This window comes from Pan paniscus, chromosome 12 (genome assembly GCF_029289425.2).
Source record: "Pan paniscus chromosome 12, NHGRI_mPanPan1-v2.0_pri, whole genome shotgun sequence".
In the NCBI taxonomy this organism is placed as follows: Eukaryota; Metazoa; Chordata; class Mammalia; order Primates; family Hominidae; genus Pan; species Pan paniscus.
Genome location: NC_073261.2, coordinates 32,353,725 through 32,377,969, shown reverse-complemented (window position 1 = coordinate 32,377,969; position 24,245 = coordinate 32,353,725). Strand labels below are relative to the sequence as shown.

General features: G+C 36.6%; 1 protein-coding gene across 4 annotated transcripts in view; it reads right to left on the bottom strand.

Moving 5' to 3' along the window:
* The window catches only part of ANKRD36C (ankyrin repeat domain 36C), a 178,317-nt gene that overhangs the window by 116,175 nt on the left and 37,897 nt on the right, over positions 1 to 24,245 (bottom strand). For all 4 annotated transcript variants that reach the window (XM_063594808.1, XM_063594805.1, XM_063594806.1 and 1 more), the window contains 10 exons: positions 23,138 to 23,198; positions 22,542 to 22,572; positions 20,323 to 20,389; positions 16,906 to 16,966; positions 16,418 to 16,485; positions 12,956 to 12,995; positions 10,779 to 10,807; positions 10,621 to 10,693; positions 7,460 to 7,488; positions 7,298 to 7,370 (listed from right to left, as the gene is read on the bottom strand). In XM_063594808.1, coding sequence (XP_063450878.1) covers positions 7,298 to 7,370; positions 7,460 to 7,488; positions 10,621 to 10,693; positions 10,779 to 10,807; positions 12,956 to 12,995; positions 16,418 to 16,485; positions 16,906 to 16,966; positions 20,323 to 20,389; positions 22,542 to 22,572; positions 23,138 to 23,198 — 532 coding nt within the window. The remainder of the gene's footprint in view (positions 1 to 7,297; positions 7,371 to 7,459; positions 7,489 to 10,620; positions 10,694 to 10,778; positions 10,808 to 12,955; positions 12,996 to 16,417; positions 16,486 to 16,905; positions 16,967 to 20,322; positions 20,390 to 22,541; positions 22,573 to 23,137; positions 23,199 to 24,245) is intronic.

The window sequence follows — 24,245 nt, the reverse complement described above, 5'->3', positions numbered from 1 at the left end:
AGACAGTGTGGTGATTCCTCAAGGATGTAGAACCAGAAATACCATTTGACCCAGCAATCCCATTACTGAATACATACCCCAAAGATTAAAAATCATTCTACTATAAAGACACATGACCATGTATGTCTATTGCAGCACTATTCACAATAGCAAAGACTTGGAACCAACCCGAATGCCCATCAGTGATAGACTGGATAAAGAAAATGTGGCAGGGCCAAATAGGAAGAGCTCCAGTCTACAGCTCCCAGCGTGAGCGACGCAGAAGACGGGTGATTTCTGCATTTCCATCTGAGGTACTGGGTTCATCTCACTAGGGAGTGCCAGACAGTGGGCGCAGGTCAGTGGGTGCGCGCACCGTGCGTGAGCCGAAGCAGGGTGAGGCATTGCCTCACCTGGGAAGCGCAAGGGGTCAGGGAGTTCCCTTTCCGAGTCAAAGAAAGGGGTGACGGACGCACCTGGAAAATCGGGTCACTCCCACCAGAATATTGCGCTTTTCAGACCGGCTTAAAAAACGGCGCACCACGAGACTATATCCCACACCTGGCTCGGAGGGTCCTACGCCCACGGAATCTCGCTGATTGCTAGCACAGCAGTCTGAGATCAAACTGCAAGGCAGCAGCGAGGCTGGGGGAGGGGCGCCCGCCATTGCCCAGGCTTGCTTAGGTAAACAAAGCAGCCGGGAAGCTCGAACTGGGTGGAGCCCACCACAGCTCAAGGAGGCCTGCCTGCCTCTGTAGGCTCCACCTCTAGGGGCAGGGCACAGACAAACAAAAAGACAGCAGTAACCTCTGCAGACTTAAATGTCCCTGTCTGACAGCTTTGAAGAGAGCAGTGGTTCTCCCAGCACCCAGCTGGAGATCTGAGAACGGGCAGACTGCCTCCTCAAGTGGGTCCCTGACCCCTGACCCCCGAGCAGCCTAACTGGGAGGCACCCCCCAGCAGGGGCACACTGACACCTCACACGGCAGGGTATTCCAACAGACCTGCAGCTGAGGGTCCTGTCTGTTAGAAGGAAAACTAACAAACAGAAAGGACATCCACACCGAAAACCCATCTGTACATCACCATCATCAAAGACCAAAAGTAGATAAAACCACAAAGATGGGGAAAAAACAGAACAGAAAAACTGGAAACTCTAAAACGCAGAGCGCCTCTCCTCCAAAGGAACGCAGTTCCTCACCAGCAACGGAACAAAGCTGGATGGAGAATGATTTTGACGAGCTGAGAGAAGAAGGCTTCAGACGATCAAATTACTCTGAGCTACGGGAGGATATTCAAACCAAAGGCAAAGAAGTTGAAAACTTTGAAAAAAATTTAGACGAATGTATAACTAGAATAACCAATACAGAGAAGTACTTAAAGGAGCTGATGGAGCTGAAAACGAAGGCTCGAGAACTACGTGAAGAATGCAGAAGCCTCAGGAGCCGATGCGATCAACTGGAAGAAAGGGTATCAGCTATGGAAGATGAAATGAATGAAATGAAGCGAGAAGGGAAGTTTAGAGAAAAAAGAATAAAAAGAAATGAGCAAAGCCTCCAAGAAATATGGGACTATGTGAAAAGACCAAATCTACGTCTGATTGGTGTACCTGAAAGTGATGCGGAGAATGGAACCAAGTTGGAAAACACTCTGCATGATATTATCCAGGAGAACTTCCCCAATCTAGCAAGGCAGGCCAATGTTCAGATTCAGGAAATACAGAGAACGCCACAAAGATACTCCTCGAGAAGAGCAACTCCAATACACATAATTGTCAGATTCACCAAAGTTGAAATGAAGGAAAAAATGTTAAGGGCAGCCAGAGAGAAAGGTCGGGTTACCCTCAAAGGGAAGCCCATCAGACTAACAGCGGATCTCTCGGCAGAAACCCTACAAGCCAGAAGAGAGTGGGGGCCAATATTCAACATTCTTAAAGAAAAGAATTTTCAACCCAGAATTTCATATCCTGCCAAACTAAGCTTCATAAGTGAAGGAGAAATAAAATACTTTACAGACAAGCAAATGCTGACCGATTTTGTCACCACCAGGCCTGCCCTAAAAGAGCTCCTGAAGGAAGCGCTAAACATGGAAAGGAACAACCGGTACCAGCCGCTGCAAAATCATGCCAAAATGTAAAGACCATCGAGACTAGGAAGAAACTGCATTAACTAACGAGCAAAATCACCAGCTAACATCATAATGACAGGATCAAATTCACACATAACAATATTAACTTTAAATGTAAATGGACTAAATTCTCCAATTAAAAGACACAGACTGGCAAGTTGGATAAAGAGTCAAGACCCATCAGTGTGCTGTATTCAGGAAACCCATCTCACGTGCAGAGACACACATAGGCTCAAAATAAAAGGATGCAGGAAGATCTACCAAGCAAATGGAAAACAAAAAAAAGCAGGGGTTGCAATCCTAGTCTCTGATAAAACAGACTTTAAACCAACAAAGATCAAAAGAGACAAAGAAGGCCATTATATAATGGTAAAGGGATCAATTCAACAAGAGGAGCTAACTATCCTAAATATATATGCACCCAATACAGGAGCACCCAGATTCATAAAGCAAGTCCTGAGTGACCTACAAAGAGACTTAGACTCCCACACATTAATAATGGGAGACTTTAACACCCCACTGTCAACATTAGACAGATCAACGAGACAGAAAGTCAACAAGGATACCCAGGAATTGAACTCAGCTCTGCACCAAGCGGACCTAATAGACATCTACAGAACTCTCCACCCCAAATCAACAGAATATACATTTTTTTCAGCACCACACCACACCTATTCCAAAATTGACCACATACTTGGAAGTAAAGCTCTCCTCAGCAAATGTAAAAGAACAGAAATTATAACAAACTATCTCTCAGACCACAGTGCAATCAAACTAGAACTCAGGATTAAGAATCTCACTCAAAGCCGCTCAACTACATGGAAACTGAACAACCTGCTCCTGAATGACTACTGGGTACATAACAAAATGAAGGCAGAAATAAAGATGTTCTTTGAAACCAACGAGAACAAAGACACAACATACCAGAATCTCTGGGACGCATTCAAAGCAGTGTGTAGAGGGAAATTTATAGCACTAAATGCCCACAAGAGAAAGCAGGAAAGATCCAAAATTGACACCCTAACATCACAATTCAAAGAACTAGAAAAGCAAGAGCAAACACATTCAAAAGCTAGCAGAAGGCAAGAAATAACTAAAATCCGAGCAGAACTGAAGGAAATAGAGACACAAAAAACCCTTCAAAAAATCAATGAATCCAGGAGCTGGTTTTTTGAAAGGATCAACAAAATTGATAGACCGCTAGCAAGACTAATAAAGAAAAAAAGAGAGAAGAATCAAATAGACACAATAAAAAATGATAAAGGGGATATCACCACCGATCCCACAGAAATACAAACTACCATCAGAGAATACTACAAACACCTCTACGCAAATAAATTAGAAAATCTAGAAGAAATGGATACATTCCTCGACACATACACTCTCCCAAGACTAAACCAGGAAGAAGTTGAATCTCTGAATAGACCAATAACAGGAGCTGAAATTGTGGCAATAATCAATAGTTTACCAACCAAAAAGAGTCCAGGACCAGATGGATTCACAGCCGAATTCTACCAGAGGTACAAGGAGGAACTGGTACCCTTCCTTCTGAAACTATTCCAATCAATAGAAAAAGAGGGAATCCTCCCTAACTCATTTTATGAGGCCAGCATCATTCTGATACCAAAGCCGGGCAGAGACACAACCAAAAAAGAGAATTTTAGACCAATATCCTTGATGAACATTGATGCAAAAATCCTCAATAAAATACTGGCAAACCGAATCCAGCAGCACATCAAAAAGCTTATCCACCATGATCAAGTGGGCTTCATCCCTGGGATGCAAGGCTGGTTCAATATACACAAATCAATAAATGTAATCCAGCATATAAACAAAGCCAAAGACAAAAACCACATGATTATCTCAATAGATGCAGAAAAAGCCTTTGACAAAATTCAACAACCCTTCATGCTAAAAACTCTCAATAAATTAGGTATTGATGGGACGTATTTCAAAATAATAAGAGCTATCTATGACAAACCCACAGCCAATATCATACTGAATGGGCAAAAACTGGAAGCATTCCCTTTGAAAACTGGCACAAGACAGGGATGCCCTCTCTCACCGCTCCTATTCAACATAGTGTTGGAAGTTCTGGCCAGGGCAATCAGGCAGGAGAAGGAAATAAAGGGTATTCAATTAGGAAAAGAGGAAGTCAAATTGTCCCTGTTTGCAGACGACATGATTGTTTATCTAGAAAACCCCATTGTCTCAGCCCAAAATCTCCTTAAGCTGATAAGCAACTTCAGCAAAGTCTCAGGATACAAAATCAATGTACAAAAATCACAAGCATTCCTATACACCAACAACAGACAAACAGAGAGCCAAATCATGAGTGAACTCCCATTCACAATTGCTTCAAAGAGAATAAAATACCTAGGAATCCAACTTACAAGGGATGTGAAGGACCTCTTCAAGGAGAACTACAAACCACTGCTCAAGGAAATAAAAGAGGATACAAACAAATGGAAGAACATTCCATGCTCATGGGTAGGAAGAATCAATATCGTGAAAATGGCCATACTGCCCAAGGTAATTTACAGATTCAATGCCATCCCCATCAAGCTACCAATGACTTTCTTCACAGAATTGGAAAAAACTACTTTAAAGTTCATATGGAACCAAAAAAGAGCCCGCATCGCCAAGTCAATCCTAAGCCAAAAGAACAAAGCTGGAGGCATCACACGACCTGACTTCAAACTATACTACAAGGCTACAGTAACCAAAACAGCATGGTACTGGTACCAAAACAGAGATATAGATCAATGGAACAGAACAGAGCCCTCAGAAATAACGCCACTTACCTACAACTATCTGATCTTTGACAAACCTGAGAAAAAGAAGCAATGGGGAAAGGATTCCCTATTTAATAAATGGTGCTGGGAAAACTGGCTAGCCATATGTAGAAAGCTGAAACTGGATCCCTTCCTTACACCTTATACAAAAATCAATTCAAGATGGATTAAAGATTTAAACGTTAGACCTAAAACCATAAAAACCCTAGAAGAAAACCTAGGCATTACCATTCAGGACATAGGCGTGGGCAAGGACTTCATGTCCAAAACACCAAAAGCAATGGCAACAAAAGCCAAAATTGACAAATGGGATCTAATTAAACTAAAGAGCTTCTGCACAGCAAAAGAAACTACCATCAGAGTGAACAGGCAACCTACAGCATGGGAGAAAATTTTCACAACCTACTCATCTGACAAAGGGCTAATATCCAGAATCTACAATGAACTCAAACAAATTTACAAGAAAAAAACAAACAACCCCATCAAAAAGTGGGCAAAGAATATGAACAGACACTTCTCAAAAGAAGACGTTTATGCAGCCAAAAAACACATGAAAAAATGCTCATCATCACTGGCCATCAGAGAAATGCAAATCAAAACCACTATGAGATATCATCTCACACCAGTTAGAATGGCAATCATTCAAAAGTCAGGAAACAACAGGTGCTGGAGAGGATGTGGAGAAATAGGAACACTTTTACACTGTTGGTGGGACTGTAAACTAGTTCAACCATTGTGGAAGTCAGTGTGGCGATTCCTCAGGGATCTAGAACTAGAAATACCATTTGACCCAGCCATCCCATTACTGGGTATATACCCAAATGACTATAAATCATGCTGCTATAAAGACACATGCACACGTATGTTTATTGCGGCATTATTCACAATAGCAAAGACTTGGAACCAACCCAAATGTCCAACAATGATAGACTGGATTAAGAAAATGTGGCACATATACACCATGGAATACTATGCAGCCATAAAAAATGATGAGTTCATGTCCTTTGTAGGGACATGGATGAAACTGGAAACCATCATTCTCAGTAAACTATCGCAAGAACAAAAAACCAAACACCGCATATTCTCACTCATAGGTGGGAATTGAACAATGAGATCACATGGACACAGGAAGGGGAATATCACACTCTGGGGACTGTGGTGGGGAGGGGGGAAGAGGGAGGGATAGCATTGGGAGATATACCTAATGCTAGATGACGAGTTAGTGGGTGCAGCGCACCAGCATGGCACATGTATACATATGTAACTAACTGCACAATGTGCACATGTACCCTAAAACTTAAAGTATAATAAAAAAAAAAAAAGAAAGAAAATGTGGCATATACACATCATGGAATACTATGCAGCCATAAAAAAGGATGAGTTCATGTCCTTTGCAAAGACATGGATGAAGCCTGAAACCATTATTCTCAGCAAACTAACACAGGAAAAGAAAACCAAACACCACATTTTCTCACTCATAAGTGGGAGTTGAACAATAAGAACACATGGACACAGGGAGGGGAACATCACACACCGGGGCCTGTCAGGGAGATGGGGTCCTAGGGGAGGGACAGTATTAGTAGAAATACCCAATGTAGCTGATGGGTTGATGGGTACAGTAAACCACCATGGCACATGTATGCCTATGTAAAAAACCTGCATGTTCTTCACATGTATCCCAGAACTTAAGGTATAATACAAAGCAAACAAACCAACATTAATTCAGGTTGTTGGTTACCTGTAGGCAATGAATTGTAGTAGTATCAAAGACTCTAAGGCTAAAACAGCTCAGAATCATTGCTTTAAAACCCTGTATCTACCAAAGAGTCACCAAAAAATGATTAATGACTTTACTCATTTTCCAGAATCAGAGGTATCACACACACCCAAACTCACAAACAAAAGTGCACACACACATACACATGCAGAAATTCAAGCTGGTAATCACAGCATGTGATTGGGTGAAGACTCGAAGGTTCTCAGCGTGACAACAACGACATAAAGAAGATGAAGTTCTAACACAATTGTAATGTCAGCTGGTATAGCTTTTCTCTAGGTAAAGGACAGTATTGCAACCAGAAATTGAAGCACTGAAAAATATTTATAGTTTCAAAATTCATCTCCTTGAACCCCTAACATGCATACAAATTCCACACTGGGATCTTTATCACAAACTAAAAGGAAAAGCATCTGAGCTAGAGCTCACATTTTTAAAATTTCTTTTCCTTGTTCTTCTAAATATCATTTTATAAGCATAGACACTAACAGCATCAGCATCATTTAGATCAAATCCTTCTATCTTATTGGGGTAAAAGAAGTAAGAATCAGAAGGCTATGAACATTTCCAGTATATTCATGTCATTCTTTCCAGATGAAATTTGTATTGGCAAATTTACCTTTTCCTGGAGGTGGTGAATCCTTCCTTCTCATGGCTGCTTTTGAACTGGGATCTGCCTCTTTCAGAGTAAGCTGAATGGGTTTTACAACATAATGATTAATATATCATGTATATATCACAAAGCATTTTGTTAATTAAAAATGAAAATATATTTGTTTACCGTGGATAAAGGAGGTCGCTCAGAAGATTCTACAAAGCAAAAGGGACACATAATTAAGTTTTCATAAAACATGTAGTCCAGATTTCAAGAGAGAGATTAGGTTTCACATGACTACAACTAACACAGGAAAGTACTTCTACCAATGTGATCCTCTTAACTGAAACCAAAAAATGTGATGTCAAAAGAAAGGACCAAATAGGACCCCAGAAGGATAAATGTCAAAGCCCATGGTAGAACGCTATGGTGTACCCTGAAGAAAATCACCCAAGAACCATTTATACTATAATACTACAATAGTTCTCCTGTTCTTCATTTTGTCCTCTAACTTAAAAACTATCAATTTCATTAAAATCTATCATTCACTTCTGCTTGCAGGATGTATTCTCAGTTCATTAGTTCAGATATCTACATACAGAAGCATAGTTAACAAAAATACTCATGTTGTCCACAATCATGCACGCTTCTGGTGTTTTTCCATTTCCTGGATTCTCAACTTTAGCCCTCCTGCCATCTCTTCATTCACTTATGCAAAAAACGTATACATTACACTCCAAATACCTAATGTGTAATTAGATTCCCATAAAACAAATCTAACCAAAATATTTGAAACATCAGAGGCTTTTTTCATGTTAATCACCTTTTATATATCAAAATATTTGCCATGATTATCGACAGTTACATTTTAACAAACCCACACATTGTGCACATGTACCCTAAAACTTAAAGTATAATAATAATAAAATAAATAAATAAATAAATAATACTCAAGAAATATATTTCTTGATTGTTTTGCTTCCACAGTCAGTTTGACATGCAGTGCATCACATTTTGCTAACATGAAGCACCTGTCCTATTGTTGCTGTGTGACCCCTACAGAGAGAAGAATTGAGTCCCTGTGGTTTACTCTCATTCTTCCACCTCTGCTTCCATTAATCTCTGAAGCAACAATAATCCAATATTCTGTTCGAGTGCGAATATACCAGGTCCACATAAAGTCAGTGTTCTCAGGTTTCCTCATCAGAAACCCCCAAACACCTAGCCAGCTGCTATCTTTATTTACACCATCCCACCCCACTTGTACTCTTTTTTGTTGATAAATCTAATCTCACTATCTGGTCTTCATTCTTTGCCTTCCACATTTTGTTCTTCATTATTCTCACCACCTCTGTGATCAAACCAGTAAAATCTCATTTTTATAAATATGAAGATATGGTTTTCCTTTATTAGAATATAAAAGTTACAGAAAATGGACTAACTTGTACAAATTCCTTCTTCACAACAGCAGCCCCATGTCCTCCTCTCTCCCATAGACACAGTTTCATAGTTTCTATTCACTCACATCAGTTTCATCGAGTATCAACTCTCATTTTATCTTTAAGGCTTTATTTTACACTGAGGGTTATTATCAAAGACTCAGCAAACTATGTTACATATTTTCTTCCACACAAGAGATTACTGAGCAGTAAATAAGAATTTCTTTGGATATAAACACTTTTATGTACACAAACTTTTTGTGAAGCTAATTTATGGTTAAATACACATTACACCATTATGTGTTATGTGTTCCAGATAAACAGACTGTAAAATTTTATTAAACATGTTTAATTTTAAAACTTCTGCAATTACAATGACATAGTCTCTGCTCAATGCAGCAACATCTTCAGAAATCACTTGTGAAGACTTGGGAAAATGTCAGTCATTTACGTGAAAAATGAGAGCATTAAGTGACAACACTGCTTGCTGGTATAAACAAGACAAGGCTAGATCCTTACCAGATTCAAAGAGATCAGAGTGCCATGGACAAAAACAAATATATAAAACAGAAAGATTTTCATTTCTACCAAAAATTCGTGTATTTAAAGTTTTCAGAAAAGCACAAAATACAGGAAAACACAGCGGTGAGGCATTATAGAGCATTTCTTCATCTGGAGACTATCATTTGACATCTGGAAACCCTTTATAGGGCCCAACAAAGGGGTTCTAAACTGTGATTTGATCATTCCTGGAGTTCAACATCTATGTAAGGAAGCCAAGGTACCAAATGATACTTTGGCCATTTCTTCTTTCCAATGTCATTCTCTGAAAAGCATACACTGGAGTTTTTCAGCTATGGCAGTGTATACAGCTATACTCCGGGTATCTGAAATACTTCTATTTAATTTCTTTATAGTACAAATCAATAAAGGCAACCACATAAGCAAATCTATGTTGGTATGTCATCATATTTATGTTCATTTTGTATCAGCATGAAGAGACTTTAATTAATTGTGGTGCAGTCATAAAACAAATCAAATATGTGGTGCAGTCATAAAACAAAACAAAGATGACCAAACTGTGTCAACCTGGACAGATCTGAAATATATTCCACTGATTACAAAAGCCGAGTTGCAGCTATTATGTACATTGTGTGAAATCGTATAGAAGACTTGATACTTGGAAACAGATTCCACATATTACCTATGAAAGTGCAAGTATCTTGTAAAGTATTTTTAATGTGCATTGCAGTGACTTAAAAGTAAAAAACGTTAATTCAGGCTGTTGGTTACCTGTAGACAATAAATAGTAGTAGAAGAAAATATTTTAAGGTCAAAACAGCTCAGAATCATTGTTTTAAAACACTGTATCTACCAAAGAGTTACAAAAGAATGATTAATCATTTTATTCATTTTTAATCAGAGATACACACACACATACACATGCAGAAACTCAATCCGGTAATCAGAAGATGTGATTAAGATTCTCAATGTAACAACACTGACATAAAGTCGTTGAAGTTCTAAAACAATTGTAATGTCAGCAGGTATAGCTTTTCTCTAGATGAAGAAGAGAGAAGAGTATTGCAATCAATTTTGAAGCACTGAAAATATTTAGTGTCAAAATACACCTCCTCAAATCCCTAACATGCAAAGGAATTCAAAACTGGGATCTTTAGATGATGACAACTTTAAAGGAAAAGCATTTGGGCTAGAGCTCACAGTGTAAAATGTCCGCCTTATGCCTTAAAAATTATTTTATAAACAAAGATATTAACAAGAACATCAGCATATTTACATCAAATCCTTCCATCTCATTTGGATAAAAAGTGGGAATCAAAAAACTATGAGCATTTTCAATATTTTCATCTATATTTTCTAGAATGAAATTTGTAGCAGCAAATTTACCTTCACTGGAAGTTAGTGAATCCGTACTTCCTAAGAATCTAGTTGAAATGTGATCTCTGTCTTTCACCGTATGCTGAATGGGTTTGACAACATAATGATTAACATATCATGTATATATCACAGAGCATTTTGTTAATAATTAAAGAAAATATGTTTACCGTGAATAAAGGCGGTTGCTCAGGAGACACTACAAAGCAAAAGGAACACATAATTGACTACAGGTAAATATGACACAGCCTACCATCAATCATGCAGTGTTTGTATCCAGCTGAAATCTTCGTGCTTGCCCTTGAAATTGTTACCCATTAGGCTTTGGGTTGTTTTGCTCTTGTTTTGGTTAGCACACAAACATGACAGGAATATACACATGAAAAATCACAATATAGATTCTATAAAACATGCAGTCCAGATTGCAAGGGTGAGATTAGGTTTCACATGACTACAAGTAACATGGAAAAGTATTTCTACCAATGTGAATCTGCTGGATGAAGCCAAAAAAGATGACGTCAAATGAGAGAACCAAAGCGGACCCCAGAAGAATAAATGTTAGAAACTATGAAGTTGCAAAGAGAGTGCATGAAAATGTATCATTCGCGGCCGGGCGCGGTGGCTCACGCCTGTAATCCCAGCACTTTGGGAGGCCGAGGCGGGCAGATCACGAAGTCAGGAGATCGAGACCGTCCTGGCTAACACGGTGAAACCCCGTCTCTACTAAAAATGCATAAAATTAGCCGGGCGTGGTGGCAGGAGCCTGTAGTCCCAGCTACTCAGGAGGCTGAGGCAGGAGAATGGCGTGAACCCGGGAGGCGGAGTTCGCAGTGAGCCGAGATCCCGCCACTGCACTCAAGCCTGGGTGACAGAGCGAGACTCCGTCTCAAAAAAAAAAAAGAAAAGAAAAGAAAATGTATCATTCGCTTCTGCTGGCAGGAAGTGCTCTCAATCATTAGTTTAGATATCTACTTGGAGAAAAATCTTTTCTAAAAATACTCATGTCATCCACAGTCATGAAGACTTCTGATATTTTCAACTTCTGGATTCTCAACTTTAGTTCTCTTGCCATCTTTTCATTCACTTAGGCAAAAAAAAAAAAAGTATGCATTACACATCAAATAACTAATGAGTACTCAGATTTTCATTTACAAAATGTAACCAAAAATCTCTGAATCACCATTGACTTTTTTTTCATAACAATCAACTTTCTTTTTTTTATTTTTGACAGAGTCTTGCTCTGTTGCCTAGGCCGGAGTGCAGTGGCACAATCTCGGCTCACAGCAACCTCCGCCGCCCGGGTTCAAGTGATTCTCCTGCCTCAGGCTCCGTAGTAGCTGGGACTACAGGCACATGCCACCACGCCTGGCTAACTTTTTGTATTTTTAGTAGAGATGGGGTTTCACCATGTTAGCCAGGATGGTCTCCATCTCCTGACCTCGTGATCCTCCCGCCTCAGCCTCCCAAAGTGCTGGGATTACAGCCGTGAGCCACCGTGCCCGGCTTAATCAACTTTTACCTATCAAAATATTTGCCATGATTATTGACAGTTACACTTTTAGTACTCAAGAAATAAATTTCTCGTTTGTTTTTTTCTAAAGTCAGTTTGATATGCTATAGCATAGCAGCCTCTGAGGTACATTTATACAATGGCTATTTCATCAAAAACAGCACTGTTTTTAAAGAAAACTGCCAATGTTTTGATATCCAAGTGCATCCCAGTTCACTAACAAACATGAATGAAGCACATATCATTGATGTGTAACCCCTATAGAGAGAAGAAATGAGTTCCTGTGGTTTCCTGTCATTTTTCTACCCTCTGCTTCCAGTAAGCTCCAAAGCAGCAATAATTTAATCTTCTCTTTGAGTGGGAATATACTGAGTCTACATAAAGTGAGTTCCCTCAAGTTTCCTCATCAGAAACCTCCAAATTACCTAGCCAGCTGCTTTCTTAATTTACACCATCCCACCTCACATTTTTTTGTAAATATACTAATGTCCATTTCTCAACAATGAACATTATATTTTGATCTACAAGTTTAAGTGTTCACCAAAGTTTTAAGAAAAAGTATGTTTAAATTAAATTATATTTACTATTAAAAATTAATAAATTATATTTATAATTTAATTAAAATTAGGCTTATAATTTAATGTAATTTAACAATTAATTTAATTTTAAATTTATTTTAAATTATAATTAGTTATATTTATTTTCAAAAATTATATTAAAGCATAGAAAATTATTCAGCTATATTCACTACCTCACCACCTTTGTTTCTTTGTACACAAAAAATAACATTATCATTATTTGATTGCTCTCATGGAGCACTTTTTATAATACCAATACCATTTGCTTTTTGTCCAGTTGCTGGTAGTGCTTTTCCTTCCTATTAAAAAAAAAAAAGAAATCTTCAGAAAATGTTATATTTACTACTCAATCGGTCAGTAATTCAAGAAACATTTTCTGTGTCTATAAATTCATAAGGTCTATACTGGAAAATCTGATAATATGAATAAAATACCAATTTTATTTATTTATCAAGTGAAAAAAGAAACATAAAAACAAACAAAAGCAGAAAGACACAATTCATTATTTCTACAATTCAAGTCAATAAAATACAGTGACAGCACAAAGGCAATAACACTTATTTCTACTTGGGAAGCTTCTGAGACACTGCAAATTTAGGGTCCTATTTTTAAAATAGACAAGTGAAGACTAAGAGTGTGAAGTGTTTCTAGTGAGGGCAGCATGTGCAAAAAAATGAAACAGCATAGCCAATAAGAACTACCACAATAACGTGGTAAAACTTGGGCACAGACAGAGAAAGTGGAGTGGAGAGATAAAATGGGAGAAACAGGCCAAATCGCAAAATAAGTGTTATGCTAGAATGTAAATGTTTCTTTCGTGTAATGAGGGTCCAGCCATAAGCAGATGAGTTAGATCAAAGTAAACATGTTTAAGAAAGGTCACCCTGAAAGACATATATAGATAGATAAACATGGGGAGAAGAGAGAAACAAAAACGAACATTCCAAAAGTATAGGGCAGACAGTGTATTACAGTAATAAGATACGAGAAATGGTTAAAGGTAAAAAATACAAAATTTGGTGAGTCACTGGATTGGCAATGTGAGGGAAACCTGGAGTGCAGTTTTTCTGCTTCAATGTTTCATTCCTACTTTCTTGGTGTTATTTACTAAAACTGGGACGCCAGATGACAGAGTAGATTACAAAGAGTCAGGAAAGAATCTGGAAGGCAGTTTGAGACCTGTCAAATTTGAGGCACAAAGGGGACTTAGAAGACTGATCTGGGTAAATACATTTGGAGTAGAAATAGATGACCTTACTCAAAAAGACCATATGTTGTTGAGAAGGTCAACATTTGTAAAATATACTAAGCTGGTAGGATTCGATAATTTAAACCTATGAAGAACCCTGAAGTTTTGAAAATAAAAAGAAAACAAAATATGGGATTCAAAATTTCAATTATATATTTCTATACTGGATTAAAAGATATAAAATATATTTTCTTAATGTATGCAGATATTTATTTCTGGAATATTATGGTCATCTGCATTTTTGAACTTAATGAAAACAGTTATCTAAACCAATAATTCAAGGTATCCTAAGAAAGCTCATTTTTAAAAAATCATCTTAAAAGTTTTTAACTTGTACGGATGTTTATTCTATTATAGAATTATAAGGCATTTTAAGTACTACTAAAATATAAGAGAGAAATGTAAAACCTATTTTAAAGTTCATATGGTTTTCTGATTCTCCTGTAAATGATATACTAATAGCTCTAATTGCCTACTTATGCCATAAAGATAATAGTTAAAAATCAGAGAAAGGATCAAGTAAAATAATCATATCACCATGCAAGCTGAAGATTTACATGTCTTCAAATACACTATGCCTGTCAGTCAGGACCCAATACTCACATGAAGAGAGAAGAAATTTATTTGAAACATCAAGTCAAAAGGATTCCTGAGTTTTAGAGCTGAATAAATTTATGTGCAAGGTATAACAACTATAAATACTAAAGTTAATAATGCTTCCAGAGAATAACACAAAATGTCCCAACTGTAGGAGATAGTTTTAAAAGTAAAAAGTAATATTCCAGAGATAATTCTGTGTACTCTGTTGGCAATATTTCTTTCCTTACGATTCTATAAAAATAGGTACTTTGTTTAGAAAACAATCATGAGTGTTGACTGCATTCATCACATGTATGTTCTTAAGTACAGATGTTATCAGCACAAGGTAAGTCAGACTAGCTCCAGAAATAAGTAATAATTTATTTCTTTAAGAGGGTTCCAGGTTAAAAATATATTTTTTCTCATTCAATGAATATAAATTAGAAACCTCCTATAAAATTAACCAGAAATGGCTAGGTGTGGTGGCTCACGCCTGTAATCCCAGCACTTTGGGAGGCTGAGGCAGGCAGATCCCGAGGTCAGGAGATCGAGACCATCCTGGCTAACACAGTGAAACCCTGTCTCTACTAAAAATATAAAAAAAATTAGCTGGGCGTGATGGCGGGCACCTATAGCCCCAGCTACTCGCGAGGCTGAGGCAGGAGAATGGCGTGAACCCGGGAGGTGGAGCTTACAGTGAGCCGAGATCGCCGACTGCCCTCCAGCCTGGGCGACAGAGTGAGACTCCGTCTCAAAAAAAAAAATTAACCAGAAATTTTAATTTTTATTAATTTATGTATTAATTAATTTTTATTATTTTTTATTATTTAATTATTTATTTTCCCTCTTATTATCAAAAAAGGCTAAAACAGCTCCAAGATTATGGAAAAGTGAAATAAATTAGTTAAGCAACTTAGGAATATACCAAATATTACTTTAAAAAACTTTTAACAAAAGTCAAAAATTAATGATTCATTCAAAATCTGATATAGCCTAAAACACATTTTATTTTGCATTATCTATGAACACAGCATTCACTAGATAAAATATAAGACATCACTTTACTGAAATTTTAAAAAGTGAGGATGAAATTTTCTTTCCATTTAGAATTTTTAAATTAATAAATAGATGTATATATTTTCAGTGTACGTGTGATGATTTGATCCATCTATATAATCTAATGAGGGTAACAGAGATACACATTACCTTAAATATGTATGTTTTATTTAAACTAGAAATATTCAAGTTATTCTCTCCTGGCTATTTTTAAATGTAAAACAGACTGTTAAATATAGTCACCCATAAATTTTCTTCCAATCCTTTATTAAAATCACCCGTAAGTCACTCAGAAGAATCTGAGAATTTTTTAATTACTTGGCTTTCTTTTCTTAATCTATATTTAAAATAATTCTATAATATGATATGGAGACATTCTACTGTCATTTAAATTCACCGTTTTTGAGGTGTTTTATACTAATCTTTGTCATCTTGACACTCTTATTCAACTCTGTATTCTACTTCTTTCCCCTCCTCACCTTTGTATTTGTGGAGCTGTTCTTTCAGGTTGCTTTCTACTTCTTTCCTTCCCTAAAGGCAAACCTAAGAATCATTTACTCCCACGACCTTTTAGGAATCCTAGTCCCATGCATATATTTCCCTTGTTGTCACACTTCTTTTCTATTATTACCTTGAGAACTTCCATTCCTTTATAGGATCCTTGTCATCGTTATAAAGACAGGGAGATGGCAAGTGAATAAAGCATGGGAAAAATATTTTCCAAATAAAACAATTTACCATTGTAAAACTAAAGATCATTAACAGATAAGAGTGAGTTGGGGAACAGGACTGGACTCTGATTATTCTATGTTGGCTTTTAACCACATCTTCATTTACCTTATCAACATTTTGGTCTTCAAACAAGGTTCCATTTTCTGTTTTGTCAATGCCACATGCAGCATCTACTACAGTAAAAACAAAGTCAAGAGTAGATGAAATGCATGTAATTAAGAATCAGTAAATAAGAACCGGGTGTGGGGGCTCACAGCTTTAATCCCAGCAGTTTGGGGGGCCGATGCAGGCAGATCATATGAGGTCAGGTGTTCAAGACCAGCCTGGCCAACATGGTGAAACTCCATCTCTACCAAAAATACAAAAATATCCAGGTGTGGTGGTGCACACCTGTAATCCCAGCTACTCGGGAGGCTGAGGCAGGAGAATCACTTGAACCCAGGAGGTGGAAGTTGCAGTGAGCCAAGATCATGCCACTGCACTCCAGCCTGGGCAACAGTGAGTAACACTCTGTCTACAAAAAATAAGAATGAAAAAGAAAGAAAAAAAAAGAATCAGTAGATAATATAATAGTCAGGTTTCAAATAGCTTACAATTTTCTGCAGATTGTTGAGAAATAGTCCTTCTGTTCGTAAAGTATGGTTCTGAAATATTCTAGAAGACACAATAGGTTTAAGAATAACATGCAGCAAGTTAAAATAATGATAATTGCCACCATTACTACATGATCTAACACAAAAAGGATGGACTTTGAAGTCACTCATATGTAGATTCAAACCTCAAGTCTGCCATTTACTTATCTACATATTCACATGGGATGACGATTATGATTGGTGACACAGATATTCTCAAAATGTTACTCCTTTCAACCCCAGTTGATTATTATACAAATACTATGATATCCATTGGTTTCTTTTATTAACCACAACAAACTGGGACAAAAATTTACTCATCTGTAATTTAGAGTATGACTGAACAAAACTAATAATAAAAAGTCAATTAATCACTTTATTTTTCAAAATACTTAAGCATGATATATATTTGTGTGAATTACTTTCTGTGGGAAAAAATGTGAGAATGTAGTTTTTAGTAGTACTATCTTTAAATGGGCTAGCATCGGAAACACTATAAGTTGCTTCTATTCTGTGTGTCAAAAGCTAAAAACAAATTATTGTATAACTTCCGCCCCTTCCAAAAAAGACAGAACAAAGCAACCATCCACCTTATGGAGCAATGATTCATGAATGAAGGCCACACATAGTTACTAAATAGAAAGCTGTAACTAAGTATCCTGACAACAGAAACAGAGGTGAAATGAAAGAATAGATAATAAAGACATGCGGTCTGCAAGGAAAATGTTAGACTGAGGTAAGTTATTTTTAAACAAAGAGGAAGGAGGGAGAAACAAACAAAAAAAGAGACATGACCAGTCAATCAAATATGAGCTTAAAAGAAAAGCTTGTGTTCATAATATATGCCTAATAATACTGGTTAGCATTTACTCAACAATTTGTTTTGTGTAAATACTTACGTAATAAAAAGTTTCATTTGTTTACTATAAAATAACACATCCCAAGAATTAACCATGATCATTCACCTGAAAGCTGAAACATTCTTACTACAAACAGAGACAGAGAGAGAGACAGAGAGAGGAAAAAAAAAAAAAACCAATAAAATTCCAGCAACTTAACACCTGGAGAAAGAATTTTTATTCAGAATTCGAAAGAGTAATGTATGTCCTTGAACAGACACTTCTCAAAAGAAGACATTTATGCAGGCAAAAAACACATGAAAAAATGCTCACCATCACTGGCCATCAGAGAAATGCAAATCAAAACCACAATGAGATACCATCTCACACCTGTTAGAATGGCAATCATTCAAAAGTCAGGAAACAACAGGTGTTGGAGAGGATGTGGAGAAACAGGAACACTTTTACACTGTTGGTGGGACAGTAAACTAGTTCAACCCTTGTGGAAGTCAGTGTGGCGATTCCTCAGGGATCTAGAACTGGAAATACCATTTGACCCAGCCATCCCATTACTGGGTATATACCCAAAGGACTATAAATCATGCTGCTATAAAGACACATGCACACGTATGTTTACTGCTGCATTATTCACAATAGCAAAGACTTGGAACCAACCCAAATGTCCAACAATGATAGACTGGATTAAGAAAATGTAGCACATATACACCATGGAATACTATGCAGCCATAAAAAATGATGAGTTCATGTCCTTTGTAGGGACATGGGTGAAATTGGAAATCATCATTCTCAGTAAACTATCGCAAGAACAAAAAACCAAACACCGCATATTCTCACTCATAGGTGGGAATTGAACAATGAGATCACATGGACACAGGAAGGGGAATATCACACTCTGGGGACTGTTGTGGGGTGGGGGTAGGGGGGAGGGATAGCATTGGGAGATATACCTAATGCTAGATGATGGCACATGCATACATATGTTACTAACCTGCACAATGTGCACATGTACCCTAAAAGTATAATAATATTAAAAAAATAAAAAAAGAAAAAAAGAGTAATGTATGTCCTGAAAAATATGTATTTAATAGAACATGGTTGGGGCTTTAAAAATTTAAGAAAATTTAATCTAAAATCCTAATCTAAGCTTCCAGTTGGAAGATATTAGAAAACACGCTGTATCCAACTTTCCTATTTCCTTTCCATCTTTTCCAGTTTTCATTTTCTTCTATAACATATTTTCTCAGGATAACTCACCTCAACTTATAGATTCTCAACATTAGAACAAAAGATAAATTCAGAACATTCAAGACATTTAATAGATTTAATTATTAGATATCTCAGGCATATTATGTTACCTGTAACATTCCATTAAAAAAAGCCCATTTCCCTGTTTGTTGATTCACATTAAAAACTAATACAAAGTTTCTTACATGCAAGACATTATTCTGGGTGCTTAAGATACTTACAAATAGATTTTCTAGCTTCAAGTGGCTCATAGTAATGCAGGAGTTTTACAATTATTTTTTCAATAACTAAGCACAAAAGCCTCTGAAATTTGAAACTTAGAATGAGATACAAAGACCCTGAGTGGATTATTTTTTAATTACAATGCAAAAACCTTGTGAAATTAAAGTCTGATCATAGAAAAATGAAGAGTCTCTGCTTATCAAACAGGTTGTTATTTTAAACAAAATGCATATTCTTCAATTAGATAAAGAGTTTAAAGTATACTCTTAATAAAAAAGACTTGGAAAACACAGTGTAAACCCTCTCTACTATAGATGTGAGAACAGAATTTAAATGTCTAATATTCCACAATTTTTTAAATTAGAGATAAGCTCTTGCTGTATTGCCAAGCTTGGTCTTAAACTCCTGGGATTAAGAAATTCTCCTGGCTTGAACTCTTGAATAGGTGGGACTACAGGCACATGATACCATGTCTAGTTAAATTTCCACAATTTGTAATATTATTTTAGTCTAAATATATAGAACCAAGAATAAAAATAAAGAAGTAGCTCTCTGCAAAAATACTGTATGATGTTAAAATAGGTGTACAAGAAATGAAACTATATGCTATGTGTAACAGGGTGATTCCATGATTCCCATAATAAGTCATCTGATGTAACAAAGATTCATTTAAACAGAGGTATTATTAGTCATACTCATATGATATACAACTCAGAGTAAAAACACTTACTCACATAAGCCTAGACCAAAATTTGTATCTCCTCTGTTGTGGGAAAGCGTTCCAGAACCACATTTTTCTGTCACTATGTATTTTCCAGCAATTTTTTTTTCAGATCACACCTCTCAAAGTATTTATCAACTATTTCTTATTTGCAAAGTAAAAAAAAATTAAAATTAACCCCCCCTATTTCTTTAAAATGGTTATCTCTAATAAAAGTTTTAATACTAACATAAAACAATGATAGGTAGACAATTGCTAAGTTTTAGAAGAAAATAATATAAAAAATGAGATTCAGAGTGAGAAAATTAATTTCACAAGAGAGTACTCTACCTCAGATTCCAAAGCAAACTTATCCTTTGTCACAGCCTGTGCAAAACGGTCCAGTAGGTAGAGACACCTACAGAGCAAAAAGATATGAAAAAAATGAGCACGTTCATTTCTTAAAAGAAAACAAAAACCGTCAGTCTATACATGCAGGTCCCCTCCAAAACAAATGGTAAAACAAAGTCTGAGGAAGGTCAGTTATCCTTATATTAAATAATATTTCTTGGTATAATGAAGATATGGCTTCCATTTTAGAAAACATTTCAGTTACCTATTTCTGCTGCCACTTCTCCCAACCTATGAAATATCCAATGCAGACTCACCCTTAAACCCATAACAAATAGTGACAGGCATTAGAATGGCACAGCCAGACAATAATTTGTCCTTATAAATTATCTACCATAAAGACTAAACTGAAAATCCAATTGATATCTGACACAACTTTTGTTACTGAACTGCAGTAAACCTGATAACCTAAAACAAGGTAGAAAAGGCACGGTCTCTTCTCCATTATCTATTTCTGATTCAAAGACTAATCTGTGTTACTGGAAAATGGGAGTCTTAGATCTTCAGCATGTAAGCTACTTAAAGAGGGCCCATTGATTCTCTTCACCCTAGAACACTACAGGGAACCCCCTGAAAAACTGCAAAGGTTTGAAAGCTGAGTGTACAAAAGTCAAAGTACAAATGTACTTTGGGAATATTCTTCACAGAAGATTAAAACACTAAAAATTATAAAATCCAATTATTGTCATTATATAGATCCTGCCTTATTCAGGTCCACAAAAACCAGCAAGCTTAAGAACCTTCATAGACACTCAGATACCCAAGAGAGGGACTAGTGGAAAAGTCTCCCTCCTGAGTACTTAGAGCTTCATTTCATTCATCACTATCTAAATATCTTCCTTCCTATGGGCTCCCCCTTCTGGATCCCTCTTCAGCAGGGATCCATGGCAATCTCCAATCTACATCTTCAAATTTGGCTGTCCCCTGCAAATTCCATTCTTATCCACTTTCATTGGGTTCAACAGCTCATTCAATTCTCATCCTCTTCCACTGTGTTCACTAGAGCCACTCCTTCTTTCTAAAACTAAAATCACTCAATGACAGAATGATGTAAAAGAAGACTGCATTTTGAACTAAGAAACCTGAGTGCAATTCTCATTTCTCTGATTTACTGTATCCAAATAATTTTCTTTCTTTGAATTTCAGGTTCTCCACCTGAACAACCACTTGATCAGGATGTTAAGCAAGGATTCAAGTATAGAAGATATTTTGTTTAGTCTCTAGGATTTCTTAACATTCCAAAATTCTATGCACCTCTGATTTTGTCTATAGGAAAATGGGGACTATTTAGCTGCCTTAAATGAAAACTATAATAGAAGATCATAAACCCTTCGAAAAGCAGAAGAGAAAGTAAAAAGAAATCAAGAAAATATTATTAAAATGTCACAGATGGAAAAAAGAAGAATCCAGAAAATAAGAAAAAACTTCAGCGAACTAGGCAGGGTACTCACTTAAAGAGAAAACCTAACTGGTTAGGCAGTAAGTGGAGAAATGAATTAGAAATATCCTTTTAATATATGCTAAATATAGTTAACATAACATGGACTATATTTAGATATTCTCCAAGCACAGTAAGATAATATTTTTCTAGGACTGGCCTGGTCTTGCTTATGAAAAACTTAGGGTCCTGTGGCCACAGATAACTGATAACTGCCTTTAAAATTTGATGGTTTAAAAAAAAAGTAATATGGTTACCACTGCCATTTCAAAATATTTGGACAAACTTTTGGAGTAGCCAGGCTTCTAAATAACACTCTAAAGACAGTTAATATATAACAAAATGTGACTTTCTGAATTGATCTGATGTAAATCAGTACCGTGGCCCCATTGCTGCATAGGCCTCTATCCATCTATGCTTAGGGGCAAATGAAGTGATTTGAGAGCCAGGCAGCATGATGGTCTAATGTTGGGTTGGCTACCTGTTAACTATGGAATCATGAGCCAATATTTCAACCTCTTTAAAGCAGAGTTGCCTAATTAGTAAAAAAGCAATAATAGCACAAATAGTTTCTAAAGTTGTGTGAAGATGACATGACATGACAAATGTTAAGCATGTAATATGGTGTCTAGCACAGAGTAGAACACTAAACAGATACTAGTTTCTCTTCTCGCTATTCACTTAGTTAACATATCACTTTAAAAAATCTCTGAAATCATACCTGTCAACAGCCTCTTCAACAGGAGGAAGCGCTATTAAAGAAAAAGTAAAATGCATTTTAAATCAACAATAGAACACTATAGAATACTAAAAACATAAAAGAGCACAGTGGCTTGTTCCTATAATCCCAGCTACTCAGAAGGCTGAGGCAGAAGTATCACTTGAGAAGCCAAGGAGTTTGAGACCAGCCTGGGTAACATAGCAAGACTCTATCCTTATAAAAATAATAATAATAATCAACAAGGCCTGGTGTGGTGGGTCATGCCTGTAATCCTAGCAGTTTGGGAGGCCTAGGCAGGGGAATCACTTGAGGTCAAAAGTTTGAGACCAGCCTGGACAACATGGTGAAACTCCAAATCTACTAAAAATACAAAAATTAGCCAGGTGTGGTGGTGCACGCCTGTAATCCCAGCTACTCGGGAGGCTGAGGCAAGAGAATCACTTGAACCCAGGAGATGGAAACTGCAGTGAGCCAAGATCACAGCACTGCACTCCAGCCTGTGCTGCAGACTAGTAAGACTGTGTTTCACAAAGAAAAAAAAAAAAACAAATGAAGAATCAGTAAATACTACAATAGGCAGGCTTCAAATAACTTACCATCTTCTATAGATCGTGGAGAAATAATCTTTCTCTTTGGGATGTATAGTTTTGAAATAATCTAGAAGAAAAACACAATAGGTTTAAGAATAACATGGAGCAAGTTAAAATAAGGATAATACCCACCATTACTACGTGATCTAACAGGAAAAGTATGGACATTGAAATCACTCATATGTAGATTCAAACCTCAAGTCTGCCATTTACTAATCTACAGATTCACATGGGGTGATGGTTATGATTGGTGATACAGATATCTTCAAAATGTTACTCCTCTCAACCCATGTTGATTATTATACAAATACTATGATATCCATTAGTTTCTTTTATTAACCACAACAAACTGGGACAAAAATGTACTCATATGTAATTTAGAGTATTACTGAATAAAACTAATAATAAAAAAAGTAAATTAATCACATTATTTTTCAAAATAAGTATGCATGATGTATGTTTGTGCGAATTACTTTCTGTGGGAAAAAATGTGAGAATGTAGTTTTTAGTAGTACTATATTTAAATGGGTTGGCATCAGAAACAGTACAAGTTGCTTCTATTCAGCGTGTCAAAAGCTAAAAACAAATTATAGTATAACTTCAGCTCCTTCCAAAAAAGACAGAAAAAAGCAACCATCCACCTTATGGAGCAATGATTCATGAATGAAGGCCACACATAGCTACTAAATAGAAAGCTGTAACTAAGTATCCTGACAATAGAAACAGAAGTGAAATGAAAGAATAGACCCTAAAGACATGTGGTCTGCAAGGAGAAAGTTAGACTGAGGTAAATCATTTTTAAACAAAGGGAAAGGAGGGAGCAACAAACAAAAAAAGAGACATGACCAGTCAATCAAATATGAGCTTAAAAGAAAAGCTTGTGTTCATAATATATGCCTAATAATACTGGTTAGCATTTACTCAACAATTTGTTTTGTGTAAATACTTATGTAACAAAGAGTTTCATTTGTTTACTATAAAATAACACATCCCAAGAGTTAACCATGATGATTGATCTGAAAACTGACACATTCTTACTACAGAGAGAGAGAGAGGGAAAGAAAAAAAAAACAATAAAATTCCAGCAACTTAACACCTGGAGAAAGAATTTTTA